Source organism: Oncorhynchus gorbuscha, linkage group LG23, assembly GCF_021184085.1.
Source record: "Oncorhynchus gorbuscha isolate QuinsamMale2020 ecotype Even-year linkage group LG23, OgorEven_v1.0, whole genome shotgun sequence".
In the NCBI taxonomy this organism is placed as follows: Eukaryota; Metazoa; Chordata; class Actinopteri; order Salmoniformes; family Salmonidae; genus Oncorhynchus; species Oncorhynchus gorbuscha.
This window is the reverse complement of record NC_060195.1, coordinates 29,502,403-29,515,742: the sequence shown is the minus strand read 5'-3', so window position 1 is coordinate 29,515,742 and position 13,340 is coordinate 29,502,403. Positions and strand designations below refer to the sequence as shown.

The 13,340-nt window shown below is 44.0% G+C and overlaps 2 protein-coding genes across 4 annotated transcripts; one reads left to right on the top strand and one right to left on the bottom strand.

Annotated features, from left to right (window-relative positions):
• Positions 1–72: 72 nt before the first annotated feature.
• Positions 73–4,841, top strand: LOC124011228 (fructose-bisphosphate aldolase B-like). The gene is made up of 9 exons (XM_046324373.1): positions 73–230; positions 981–1,093; positions 1,279–1,484; positions 1,808–1,862; positions 3,193–3,353; positions 3,571–3,654; positions 3,871–4,045; positions 4,156–4,355; positions 4,562–4,841. The coding sequence occupies exons 2-9, from the start codon at positions 982–984 to the stop codon at positions 4,655–4,657; spliced, it is 1,089 nt and encodes a 362-aa protein (XP_046180329.1). The 5' UTR covers positions 73–230; position 981; the 3' UTR covers positions 4,658–4,841.
• Positions 2,080–7,556, bottom strand: si:dkey-74k8.4 (L-asparaginase). Of its 3 annotated transcripts, none has more exons than XM_046324374.1 (7): positions 7,066–7,556; positions 6,555–6,694; positions 6,360–6,455; positions 6,133–6,293; positions 5,931–6,014; positions 5,326–5,488; positions 2,080–5,146 (listed from the first exon to the last, which is right to left on the bottom strand). In XM_046324374.1, exons 2-7 carry the CDS (start codon positions 6,690–6,692, stop codon positions 5,060–5,062), a joined length of 729 nt encoding a protein of 242 aa, XP_046180330.1. In that variant the 5' UTR covers positions 6,693–6,694; positions 7,066–7,556; the 3' UTR covers positions 2,080–5,059. The 3 variants fall into 3 exon arrangements, with proteins under 3 accessions (XP_046180330.1, XP_046180332.1, XP_046180331.1); XM_046324376.1 differs by having other exon boundaries at positions 6,603–6,694; XM_046324375.1 differs by having other exon boundaries at positions 7,355–7,556.
• Between the last annotated feature and the right edge of the window lie 5,784 nt (positions 7,557–13,340).

Genomic DNA, 13,340 nt, shown 5'->3' with positions numbered 1-13,340 from the left:
ATGCATTATACACAAAAACGCAAACCCCCCCCCCCGACTGTCTCGACCAATAGCATTTCCAGTGGGGATGCACGCCCGCGCCACATCACTCAGCGTTCGTCACCCGCCCGATAAATAGCACTTTGTTTCGAAAAATCGTTCTTCTCAAATATTCCGAATTACTGGGAGGCAGGAGAGGCAATTTGTCTATTCGTTTTCTGCAATTGGTGTTAACTTTGTCATATATTCAAGTAAGTTTTACTTTCAGCTTCGTACTTGCATCATTTTCACGATGAGCTTATCTATGAAAAGGATCATAAATGGCTAAACGAGTTTCTGTTTCTGGGCTACAACGCTTAAAGCAGAGGCTCTTAAATATCGCAATGGAATATTGCAATGTTTCAACCCGATGTTGCAAGAATATCTTGATTTTTGCAATGTTTGAGGCTCCATGCGGTATGCGGACCTCTGCAGCCTATGCTCTTCACTTCTAGTCATTTTGTATGCGTTGTAGGCTAAATGTTTCATGGCAAATGTACACGTTTGTGCAGATTTTTTTTTCTTCAAGGTTGATATGTCGACTTTTTTAAATCGAAAGTTTCTAACTCGAGAGCGCAAGCATGGCGCGTGAAACACGCCACAGAATTGTGTAACTTCTAAAAAATATTTACGTTGAGTCCTCCTGAATCTGATCAAATTTGATGGCTCTTTGCCATCTATATGGTGTGAATGATTTGACTTGACTTCTATAGTGAACTATGAACCTATTTGTCCTATGTAGGGGGAAGGTAACTTATTAGCTTTCAGACTAAAGTTCAAACTGCAGACAAGCCAAATATTGACAGAGTTGGGGAGGGGGAAGGGTCCTGGTGGTTGATGTACTGTTAGTGTTTGAGACTATGCAACACGTTTAAAAACCACCAGAACTAACTGGAGTACATAAATGGATTTGGGTTAATGTATTGAATTCTGTTCTGAGTTCTCTTTTCTCTTCTCCACAGGATGACTACCCAGTTCCCATCCCTCTCTCCGGAGCAGAAGAAGGAGCTCTCTGACATTGCCCAGAGGATTGTGGCTCCAGGGAAGGGCATCCTTGCAGCAGATGAGTCCACAGGTGAGGAGGCAACGCTGGGCATGGATGAGTGGGTGGCGGGCGATTTGGCGAGGTGGGAAATTACTGTTGTATTTTCTCAGCAAGTAGCAGTGTTGGCCATCTGAAGGGGGAGTGTTAGAGGGAGACATTAAGAAGCTACAGGTATCTGTCATTCTTACATTCTTTCCCATAATTTTTCCGACTAGGCACAATGGGTAAGCGCCTGCAGAAGATCAACGTGGAGAACAACGAGGAGAACCGTCGGACTTTCCGTGACCTCTTATTCTCTGCGGTTGACCCCAACTGCATTGGCGGAATCATCTTCTTCCACGAGACGCTGTACCAGATGTCGGACAAGGGTGTCCTCTTCCCCCAGGTCATCAAGGACAAGGGCATCGTGGTCGGCATTAAGGTGAGAAGATCAGCAACATCCGGTCCCTTTTTGAATGCCATTCTTGATCTGGGACGGTTTGCTTGGTGAAAACAGGACAGGGAGGAAGTATGTATTTTCAAAAATACTCGGACAGGACCTGAGGCTATGCTGCAGTTGTAATGAAGGCTGCTCGTCCCATATACTACTGATAAGACTGGTTGAGTGTAGACAATTATGACCACACGCCCATCCATCCAATAAGTAATTACTGGCTTCACTTACCAAGATTGGATGTCATATAGTGACACTAAGGATTACACACTACTGGGAAAGGGGTTATAGTTTGAACATTTGTTTTCTAGGTGGACAAAGGCACAGCTGGTCTGAACGGAACAGATGGAGAGACTACCACACAGGGTAAGATTACGCTCTTTATTTCTGTTGCAACTCTAATAAAGCCCTGTGTCAAATCTGAAACACCTTGAAACCAGTTCCTGAAATCTCCCAAGACCACATTGGATTTAATCCGTGTGACATGATGGATTGCAAACCATCAACAGTAAAATGCGTTGCATGACTATGAAAGCAAAGACTGAAGTCGCTCTGGATAAGAGCATCTGCTAAATGACTTAAATGTAAATGTAAATGAACAAAAATATAAATGGACCATGTAAAGTTTTGGTCCCATGATTCATGAGCTGAAATGAAAGATTCAGAACTATTCTGTACACACAGCTTGTTTCTCAAATTTGGTTTAATTCACTGTTAGTGAGCATTTCGCCTTTGCCAAGATAATCCATCCACCTGACAAGTGTGGCATATCAAGAAGCTAATTAAAAGGCATGCTCATTACACATGTGCACCTTGTTAAAATAAAAGGCCACTCTAAAATGTGCAGTTGTCACAACACAATGCCACAGATGCCTCAAGTTAAGGGAATTTGCACCAGAGCTGTTGCCAGAAAATTGAAGGATAATTTCTCTACCTTAAGGTACTGCCAACATAATTTTAGAGAATTTGGCTTTAAGTCCAACCGGCCTCAAAACTGCAACCCGTGTGTGTTGGCGAGCGGTTTTGCTGATGTCACCGTTATGAACAGTGTACCCCATAGTGGGGGTATGGGCAGGCAAAAGCTACGGACAACGAACAGTTTAATTTTATTGATTGCTAAATGAATGCACAGCGATACCGGGACGAGATCCTGAGGCCCATTGTTGTGACATTTTATCCGCCACCACCTCATGTTTCAGCATGGTAATGCTCAGACCATTGTCGCAAGGAACTGTACATCATTTCTGGAAGCTGAAAATGTCCCAGTTCTTTAGCCTGCATACTCAGACATGTCACCCATTAAGCATGTTTGGGATGCTCTGGATCGACATGTAGACGTATATTCCAGTTCCTGATAATATCCCAACAACTTCGCACAGCCATTGAAGAGGCGTGACATATCACAGGCCAAAATCAACAGCCTGATCAACTCCATGCGACGGAGATGTGTCACGCTGCATGAGGCAAATCGTTGTCACCAGATACTGACTGGTTTTCTGATCCACGCCCCAGCCCTAATTCATTTTTACGACATCTGATCAACAGATGCATGTCTGTATTCCCAAACAGGTGCAATCCATAGACTAGGGCCTAATGAATTTTTCAATTGACTGATTTCCTTACGAACTCTAAATCTTGGAAATTGTTGCATGTTGTGTTATATTTTTTGTTCAGTATATCATCCTTCTCTCATCAGGTCTTGATGGACTCTCTGAGCGTTGTGCTCAGTACAAGAAGGACGGTTGCGACTTCGCCAAATGGAGGTGTGTGCTCAAGATCTCCGACGCCTGCCCCTCGGCCCTCGCCATCGCAGAGAATGCCAATGTCCTCGCCAGATACGCCAGTATCTGCCAACAGGTGTGTGCATGCCATGATAACTTCTCCCTTCTAAAACTATAGTGCCCTGTACCCTAGGATAGGATCAACTTTAATGTCCCACAGGGGAAACTGTCAGATGTACAGTACTACTGCTGTACCTGACTTCACAAAAACTTAACAAATTATCAGAAATTCCTTAATGGTAAGGTTTGTCTACATAAGTGTTTACACATGTTAATTCTTTTTCTCTTGTCAGAACGGCCTGGTGCCCATCGTGGAGCCAGAGATTTTGCCTGACGGAGACCATGACCTGCTGCGCACTCAGTATGTCACTGAAAAGGTGAGCTTAACCTTGTTATACACTCAGTTCTGTTGGCCTTCAGGTAATACCAACTGTTAGAATCACATTTCTCAGTTGTCAATTTCTCTCTTTCACAAAGCCAGTGCTGGACTTGTTTTAACAGCACGAAATTACAAACTTATCACCCCAAATCTCTTAGTCAAATTCCAATTGACATGGCTGAACTGAACACCTCTAAACCATCCTTCTCACCAGGTCCTGGCAGCCACGTACAAGGCTCTGAACGACCACCACGTCTACCTGGAGGGTACCCTGTTGAAGCCTAACATGGTCACTGCTGGACACTCCTGCCCCAAGAAGTTCACCCCCCAGGAGGTTGGCATGGCAACCGTCACCGCCTTGAGGCGCACCGTTCCTGCCGCCGTTCCCGGTGAGCCTGGGTTAGGTGGACTTGAAGGAGTAAAACATGTATATTTAGTTACGATCAGGTGACGCTAAAATGAACTCTCCACCAAATTGCTTAACCCCCCCCTCTCTCAGGCATCACCTTCCTGTCTGGAGGTCAGAGTGAAGAAGAGGCCACCCAAAACCTCAACGCCATGAACCAGACGTCCCTCCACCGGCCTTGGAAGCTCTCCTTCTCCTACGGCCGTGCGCTCCAGGCCTCCGCCCTCGCCGCCTGGAAAGGCAAGGCCGCCAATAAGCAGTCAGCACAGGACGCTTTCACCTCCAGAGCCAAGGTAAGATGGTGGGGCTATTCTAGGGTAGAGTGGGCAACTTACTTACAGGTGCTGACTACAGGTATATCATTGGGAAGCTATTGTATGGTGGTGGCCTCTTTACTTAAAATTAATTGGGTTCAAATTGTCTCCTTTCTCTCCGCTTCATTCTGGAAACGCATACTTTCCCCCTTTTTTTCTCTTACTAAATCAAATGTTTATTTCAGAGCAATGGTTTGGCCTCCAAGGGAAAGTACACAGCGGTCAGCAGCGATGACCAGGCTTCCATGCAGTCCCTGCACACAGCCAACTATGTCTACTAGAGAGCACGGCAGATGCAAGGAGCACAACCTTGAGAAATTTGTCACCTGCACACAAAGCAGGAAATTATTGAGCTGGGTTATCTGGTTTTACTGGTCCCTTCCTTCCATGTTGACATTCCCTAATGACAGATCCAGTTGTACAAGTTATTCTCTGGAGTAAATGAAATAAACGGTGCAAAACAAAGCCTTTGTAAAAGTGTCATGCTGTTGGGTACCAAACACTTAAGAGGATTGTTAGTATAATCCTTTATCAATAGGCAAAGCATTGTATGATAACAATGAATGAACTCTATTGTCTAGGGTTAAAAAGGATGAATTTCCTGGGGAGGTGTACACTGGAAGTGGTCAGATCATCCTGTTGGCCAGGTGCAGCAGGTTGTTCTGGGCCTGTTTGGGGAACTGCTAAGTGAAGGGGTGGAACAGCTTCAGGATGCTGGGCAGGTTGTTCTGGGCCTCGTCCACTGCAGTCCAACCCCAGATGTCACTCTCCTGAAGTGTGCAAATAGGGTTTCGGGGGAGTTAAACTTAAGGATTGCGAACTGGGAATTAAACATTAGTATTAACAATTTGAGTGCTAACGAAGTCTTTGTGCTGCCCCAGGACTGCAGCTATCATCTCACTGGTAATCAACAGCCAAACCCTTGTCATATTTACAGATAAGGCAGTACCAGAGGGGTGGCTCCGTACTCCAGCAGCCTGGACACCATGGTCCTCTCCCTCAGCCTGACTGCAATGTGCAGCGCTGTACGTCCGTTATAGTCACACTGGTCCAGGTTCACTCCAGACAGGTACCAGGCTTGCAACAGCTGGTAGTCCTTGTTCTGGACAACCCTGATCAAAACACAAAATGGATATGTACCCACAATCTACAATTGAAAATAAAATAGATTGATTGGATATTTTCACTATCTTCAAGCTGCAATATGTAACTACCTGACAATTAAGAAATTAATTATAGATCTCATTGTCAGCAAGTCTACAATCTGTTCTGTGCTATTTCTACACTTTTGTTTTAGCATCTTTTACTTTTTTGTACAACAGCCAGAAATACAATGTTTTTGGACATGGAAAATATATTTACAGGCAGTTTAGATGGTATAACGATGCTGTACTTTGTGACAAACTGAAATTAGGTGAACAATTTTTGCAACCAGGAATTGACGGTGCAATTCCTGCATAGTGCATCTTTAAGGATTAGCACAACATTTTGCTTAGACACTGACAGATGTATATGCTGTGACCAAACACCTAGCTAGATAAGATGTAGACTCACTTGATCAGCTCCAGCCCGATCCTCACAAGCTCCAAAGACAGAGGGGCTCCTATCAGACGCAGGATACGGATGATGTCAAAGTGCCTGGAAGGAAAAATGACAATGGATTACTTTCAGTCATTCCAGACACACCATTCTATGCTTTAATTGTCAGTCAGCTGGTATTCATATCACAAAAGCAAATCCTCTATTCACACTGCACCGGTTCTTGATGGCCAGGTGAAGCGGTGTGTATCCAAAGCGGTCTTTGAGCTGGGTGCTGGCTCCTTTACCCATCAGGTACTTGACCATATCCAGCCTGCCCTTCTCACAGGCCTTGTGGAGGGGGGTGGTGCCATCATAGTCCCCACAGTTCACATCCATCTGGGGGAGGGAGAGAGTTTCTCAGATAATGTGTAAGGTGTCTGTGTGTGGCGAAGAAATCCTCACCCTCTCCAGGATCTCCTGCAGGGAGAGGAAGTCATTGTTCTCCACACATCCACAGGCAAAGGAGGGCAGCAGCTCCCCGATCATCACTTTGACCTCCTGAGAAATCGATGGTGGGTGAACATCAGTCATGTTATGTTATTGGTCAAAGGTCAGAATAACTTCATGAACCATAGGAATTGCTACTTGGTAACACACTTCTTGGCTCTTGTTCTTCAGCCACTTCAGCTTTAGCACTTGGCCTACCCAGTGCAGAAACCTTCTGTCTCTGGTAACAGTGCCCAGAATTATGATGGGTTTGGTGACAATATCCAGTCCGTCCTGTGTGCTGTCCATTTCTGCAAGGATGATTTAGAAGATGAGTTTATGGGGTGGTAGCCAATAAAATAGGCTACACCCAATGATGAAATGAACCCAGAGTGATCAAACTTTTGTTTTTTTAAGTAAAGTCAACTAGTCATCTAATAAAAAAAATATATATACAATAGGAAGAGGAATATAGTAAGAGGTAACTTGGCCTACGAAAACCTTTGCTTTAATAGTTAATATTAGCGTTACACAACTTTTTAGTGTTGACTCGAACTAATTCCCCAACATTGTAGTAAAGTAGCTAGCTAATTGACAATGTATCTACGCATAGTAAGAGCTCAAATACCCATTTGAGACTCGAATTGGACATAACATTCTTGCACTTGCTTGCGTGGCTCACCTGCGGCCTGCTGAGTGCTGCTCTCGATACTTGATGTTATGGTGGTCAACCTGACCGTTAACCACTTGGGTCGTCACTAGTTACCACAGTGACAAAGTAATAATTATGGCTAAACCCCGCCCATTTCTACAATTTATCTTCTAAAATCTGATTTTACCCTAACTTTATGCCCCATTTTAAATTAAGATTAAGATTTTAGATTACATTAATTTGTACGACTTTGTGGCTATGCTAACGAGTGACAACCGTTGACTTGGTCGCGAGACAAACTGGCCTAGCTAGCTAGTACCTTGTGGAGGTAATTGCAGCAGAAAAGAACATCACTCCTCGAACGGTCAATGTTTGCTTAAGTGGCTTATCAAAAGCAACGTGGCAGGTCAGAATAAGTAACGTGGCAGGTTAGAAGAATTAAAGTGGAAAGTTATGAGAACTAACGTAGCAGCAGGTTAAGGTTAGGAAAAGGGTTAGGCTTAGCTAAAATGCGAAACGGTCTTGAGTGGCAATCAATCTGCCCAATTAGCTGAAAGGGCTGCCATACATATATTGATCCTCCCACTTATTTCACAACGCCTACGTTGACACACTACATACGCAGTTACCAATAACTCACATTAAGTGTACCATATCTATGACCATAAGAAATTGCCAGCTATGTTAGCAGAAGATGTCATACAACATCTCACGGAAAGATAACTTCCGAAAGAATTGCCCAGGTTCTATTCCGCTTACTGAAACATTGTTGATTACCACCAAAGCAAGGTGGTAATCAATGCAATTTTCAAAGATTTGACTGAGTTACAGTTTATATAAAGAAATCAGTAAATTGAAATGATCTATGGATTTCACATGACTGGGAATACAGATATGCATCTGTTGATCACAGATGTCTTTTTTTAAGGTAGGGGAGTGAATCAGGAAATCAGTCAGTATCTGGTGACCACCATTTGCCGCATGCTGCAGGACACATCTCCTTCGCATAGAGTTGACCAGTCTGTTGATTGTGTTCTGTGGAATGTTGTCCAACTGCTCTTCAATGGCTGTGTGAAGTTATTGGATATTGGTGGGAACTGGAACACGCTGTCGTACATGTCGATCCAGAGCATCGCAAACATAATCAATGGGTGACATGTCCGGTGAGTATGCAGGCCATGGAAGAACTGGGACGTTTTCAGCTTCCAGGAATTGTGTACAGATCCTTGTGACATTGGGCCATGCATCATCATGCTGAAACATGAGGTGAGGGCGGAGGATGAATGGCACGGCATTGGACCTCATGATCTCATCACGGTATCTCTGTGCATTCAAATTGCCATTGATCAAATACAATTGTGTTCGTTGTTCGTAGCTTATGCATGCCCATACCATAACCCCACCTTCACCATGGGGCAATCTGCACTCAAGGTTGACATCAGCAAACCGCTCGACCACACAACGCCATACACTGACTGCCATCAGCCCGATACATTTGAAACCGGGATTTATCCATGAAGAGCACACTTCTCCATCATGCCAGTGGCCATCGAAGGTGAGCACTTGCCCACGGAAGACGGTTATGACGCTGAACTGCGGTCAGGTCAAGAACCTGGTGAGGACGACGAGTACGCAGATTAGCTTCCCTAAGACGGTTTCTGACAGTTTGTGCAAATTCTTTGGTTGTGCAAACCAACAGTTTAATCAGCTATTCAGGTGGCTGGTCTCAGATGATCCCGCAGGTGAAGAAGCCGGATGTTGTACATTGTATTGTGACAAAACTGCACATTTTAGAGTGGCCTTTTATTGTCCACAGCACAAGGTGCACCTGTGTAATGATTGTGTTGTTTAATCAGCTTCGTGATATGCCACACTTGTCAGGTGGATTACCTTGGGAAAGGAGAAATGCTAACTAACGGTGATGTAAGCAAATGTGTGCACAACATTTGAGAGAAAGAAGCTTTTTGTGCTTATGGAACATTTCTGGGATCTTTTATTTCAGCTCGTGGAACATCGGACGCACACTTTACAAGTTGTGTTTATATTTTTGTTTAGTATATGTCAATTGTAAAGTGTTTTGTCTGTAATGTATTTTTTTCGTTATGTGTCGGACCCCAGTAGGACTAGCTGTCGCCATTGGCGTCAGCTAATGGGGATCCTAATAAATCAAATCAAACGATCAGACAATAATCAGTTGACATTATGGACCACCACAGGTGAGTGGTCACCAACAGATTTGGGGTCCAAAATAAAATCCTCAGCTTGCCTGATGAGGTGGTGGTCATCACACCACTGCATAAACCTCTGTATCTCTGACCTATACACAGTAGTGTCAGTGTCTATACATTAGATCAAGAATTGCAGTATCATCAGAAAACTGGACAATATAATTATCAGGGTGACTACTTGTACATGTATTTGCAGTATGAACAGGATAGGTGAACTCACACAGCCTTTGGGGACACCTGTATTAATGACCTTGGGCTCAGACAAGATCTGGTTCAGTTGGACCTGCTGGGTCCTGTTGGTCAGAATGAGGGACACCACCTGATGGTATAGGGGTTGACTGACCTCTGTCTGAACTTGCTGAGTAGGATGTGTGGCTGCAAGGTATTAAACTAAAATCCCCAAATAGCAGTGAGGCATAGGCCTTGGGGTTCTCCAGATGTTGCAGGATGAGATGCACTATGGTGAGGATTACTTCATCAGTGCCATGTTTTGATTTGTAAGCAAACTGATACGGGTCCAACAGTGTGTTTAGTCTGACTGAAGCAAACACACCATCATCTTTTCGCTTAAAATTGGGGTCAGAGCAACAGGTCTACATAAACAACAACCTGTAATTTAAATAGATTTTTATTTGGATTTCATGTAATGGACATACACAAAATAGTCCAAATTAAAGTGAAATTTTAAAAATTACTTTAACGAACATGCACCTGTGGAACGGTCGTTAAGACACTAACAGCTTACAGAGTGTAGGCAATTAAGGTCACAGTTATGAAACCTTAGGACAGTAAAGAGGCCTTTCTAATGACTCTGAAAAACACCAAAAGAAAGATGTCCAGGGTCCCTGCTCATCTGCGTGAATGTGCCTTAAGCATGCTGCAAGGAGGCATGAGGACTGCAGATGAGGCCAAGGCAATACATTGCAATGTCTATACTGTGAGACACTTAAGACAGCGCTACAGGGAGACAGGATGGACAGCTGAACATCCTCGCAGTGGCAGACCACATGTAACAAGTCCTGCACAGGATCGGTACATCCGAACATCACACCTGCGGGACAGGTACAGGCTGGCAACAACAACTGCCCGAGTTACACCAGGAAGGCACAATCGCTTCATCAGTGGTCAGACTGTCCGCAATAGGCTGAGAGAGGCTGGACTGAGGGCTTGTAGGCCTGTTGTAAGGCAGGTCCTCCCCAGACATCACCGGCAACAACGTCGCCTATGGGCACAAATCCACCGTCGCTGGACCAGACAGGACTGGCAAAAAGTGCTCTTCACTGATGAGTCGTGGTTTTGTCTCACCAGGGGTGATGGTTGGATTCGCGTTTCTCGTCAAAGTAATGAGCGTTACACCGAGGCCTGTACTCTGGAACGGGATCGATTTGGAGGTGGAGGGTCCGTCATGGTCTGAGGCGGTTTGTCACAGCATCATCAGACTGAGCTTGTTGTCATTGCAGGCAATCTCAACGCTGTGCATTACAGGGAAGACATCCTCCTCCGTCATGTGGTACCCTTCCTGCAGGCTCAACCTGACATGACCCTCCAGCATGACAATGCCACCAGCCATACTGCTTGTTCTGTGTGTGATTTCCTGCAAAACAGGAATGTCAGTGTTCTGCTATGGCCAGCGAAGAGCCAGGATCTCAATCCCATTAAACACGTCTGGGACCTGTTGGATTGGAGGGTGAGGGCTAGGGCCATTCCCCCCAGAAATGTCACAGACCTTGCAGGTGCCTTGGTGGAAGAGTGGGGTAACATCTCACAGCAAGAACTGGCAAATCTGGTGCAGTCCATGAGGAGGAGATGCACTGCAGTACTTAATGCAGCTGGTGGCCACACACACCAGATACCGACTGTTACTTTTAATTTTGACCTCCCCTTTGTTCAGGGACACATTACTCAATTCCTGTTAATCACGTCTGTGGAACGTGTTCAGTTTATGTCTCAGCTGTTGAATCTTGTTATGGTCATACAAATATTTACACATGTTAAGTTTGCTGAAAATAAACGCAGTTGACAGGGAGAGGATGTTTCTTTTTTTGCTGAGTTTATTTATTCACCCTCTTTTCTATGAAGCCCCTAAATAATATCTGGTGCAATCATTTACCTTCAGAAGTCACATAATTAGTTAAATAAAGTCGCCCTGTGTGCAATATAAGTGTCACGTGATCTGTAACCATCTCAGTATATATACACCTGTTCTTAAAGGCTCCAGAGTCTGCAACACCACTAAGCAAGGGACACCACCAAGCAAGCGCAACATGAAGACCAAGAAGCTCTCCAAACAGGTCAGAGACAAAGTTCTGGAGAACTACAGATCAGGGTTGGGTTATAAAAAAATATCCGAAACCTTGAACATCACACTATTAAAAAATGCACATTATTAAAAAATGGAAAGAATATGGCACCACAACAAACCTACCAAGAGAAGGCCGCTGTCCAAAACTCACGGACCAGGCAAGGAGGGTATTAATCAGAGAGGCAACAAAGAGACCAAAGATAACCCTGAAGGAGCTGCAAAGCTCCACAGCGGAGATTGGAGTATCTGGCCATAGGACCACTTTAAGCCGTACAATCCACAGAGCTGGGATTTACGGAAGAGTGGCCAGAAAAAAAACATTGCATAAAGAAAAAAATAAGCAAACACTTTTGGTGTTTGCCAAAAGGCAAGTGGGAGACTCCCCAAACATATGAAAGGTACTTTGGTCAGGTGAGACTATAATTGAGCTTTTTGGCCATCAAGGAAAATGCTATGTCTGGCGCAAACCCAACACCTCTCATCATCGTGAGAACACCATCATGTGGGGGATGTTTTTCATTGTCAGGGACTGGGAAACTGGTCAGAATTGAAGGAATGATGGATGGCGCAAAATACAGGGAAATTCTTAAGGGAAACCTTAGTCAGTCTTCCAGAGATTTATGATTGGGACGGAGGTTCATCTTCCAGCAGGACAATGACCCTAAGCATACTGCTAAAGCAACACTCGAGTGGTCTAAGGGGAAACATTTAAATGTCTTGGAATGGCCTAGCCAAAGCCCAGACCTCGATCCAATTGAGAATCTGTGGTATGACTTAAAGATTGCTGTACACCAGCGGAACCCATCCAACTTGAAGGAGCTGGAGCAGTTTTTCCTTGAAGAATGGGCAAAAATCCCAGTGGCTAGATGTGCCAAGCTTATAGAAACGTACCCCAAGAGACTTGCAGCTGTAATTGCTGCAAAAGGTGGCTCTACAAAGTATTGACTTTGTGGGGATGAATAGTTATGCACACTAAAGTTTTGCAGTTTTGTTTTATTTCTTGGTTGTTATACAATAAAAAATATTTTGCATCTTCAAAGTGGTAGGCATGTTGTGTAAATCAAATGATACAACCCCCCCCCCCCCCCAAAAAAAAAAAATCGATTTTAATTCCAGGTTGTAAGGCAACAAAATAGGAAAAATGCCAACGGGGGTGAATACTTTTGCAATCCACTGTACTTTAAAATATGCATTTTTTTCATTCAGCTTCACACTCGCAATCCCCCAAATCCTTCTTGGGGCATCGTGACCCCCCCAGCTTCAGAATCACTGATCAAAATATACCTCTTTACAATTGTTAACAATTTAGTTAATACAAATTCTTTAAGAACTTTTAAGCCTTAGAAGTTTAGTACAACTGCCACACTGGTATATAGTATACTTTTCTGTTATTTATTTTTTAAACAGGACGAATCTGAGGTGCCCCCTATGGGCATGATGCCACCGATTACTGTACAGTATTATTGATGTGTTATTATAATTGATAATTTCCATCGATCAGTTGGAAATTACCAAAAGGACCATTTCTGGCTATAACTATACATATCCACTAGGGGGAGTAGCATACACAAACACAAGCAATCAGAACACGTTTTGTTGGTAGGTGATTTTACATAAACCTGCTGAAGTGAAGATTATCAGGAGCAGGTGACTAGTATGTCTCCTTATTTTTAGGTTTCACTCAGACCTGACAAGATAATATCCTCTTTTACCCCATCTTAATTGTTTGAAAGACAGCCGGCTGGACGAGATTAGCTGGACAACAACCTACAAAA

Bases quoted from the DNA above. Each gene is read 5' to 3' on its own strand.
- LOC124011228 (XM_046324373.1), top strand. From the start codon at position 982: ATGACTACCCAGTTCCCATCCCTCTCTCCGGAGCAGAAGAAGGAGCTC. The intron at 1,863-3,192 runs GTAAGATTACGC...TTCTCTCATCAG, and splicing joins TGGAGAGACTACCACACAGG to GTCTTGATGGACTCTCTGAG. The intron at 3,354-3,570 runs GTGTGTGCATGC...TTCTCTTGTCAG, and splicing joins ACGCCAGTATCTGCCAACAG to AACGGCCTGGTGCCCATCGT.
- si:dkey-74k8.4 (XM_046324374.1), bottom strand. From the start codon at position 6,692: ATGGACAGCACACAGGACGGACTGGATATTGTCACCAAACCCATCATA. The intron at 5,489-5,930 runs GTGAGTCTACAT...TGTTTTGATCAG, and splicing joins ATCGGGCTGGAGCTGATCAA to GGTTGTCCAGAACAAGGACT. The intron at 5,147-5,325 runs GTACTGCCTTAT...TGCACACTTCAG, and splicing joins AGTACGGAGCCACCCCTCTG to GAGAGTGACATCTGGGGTTG.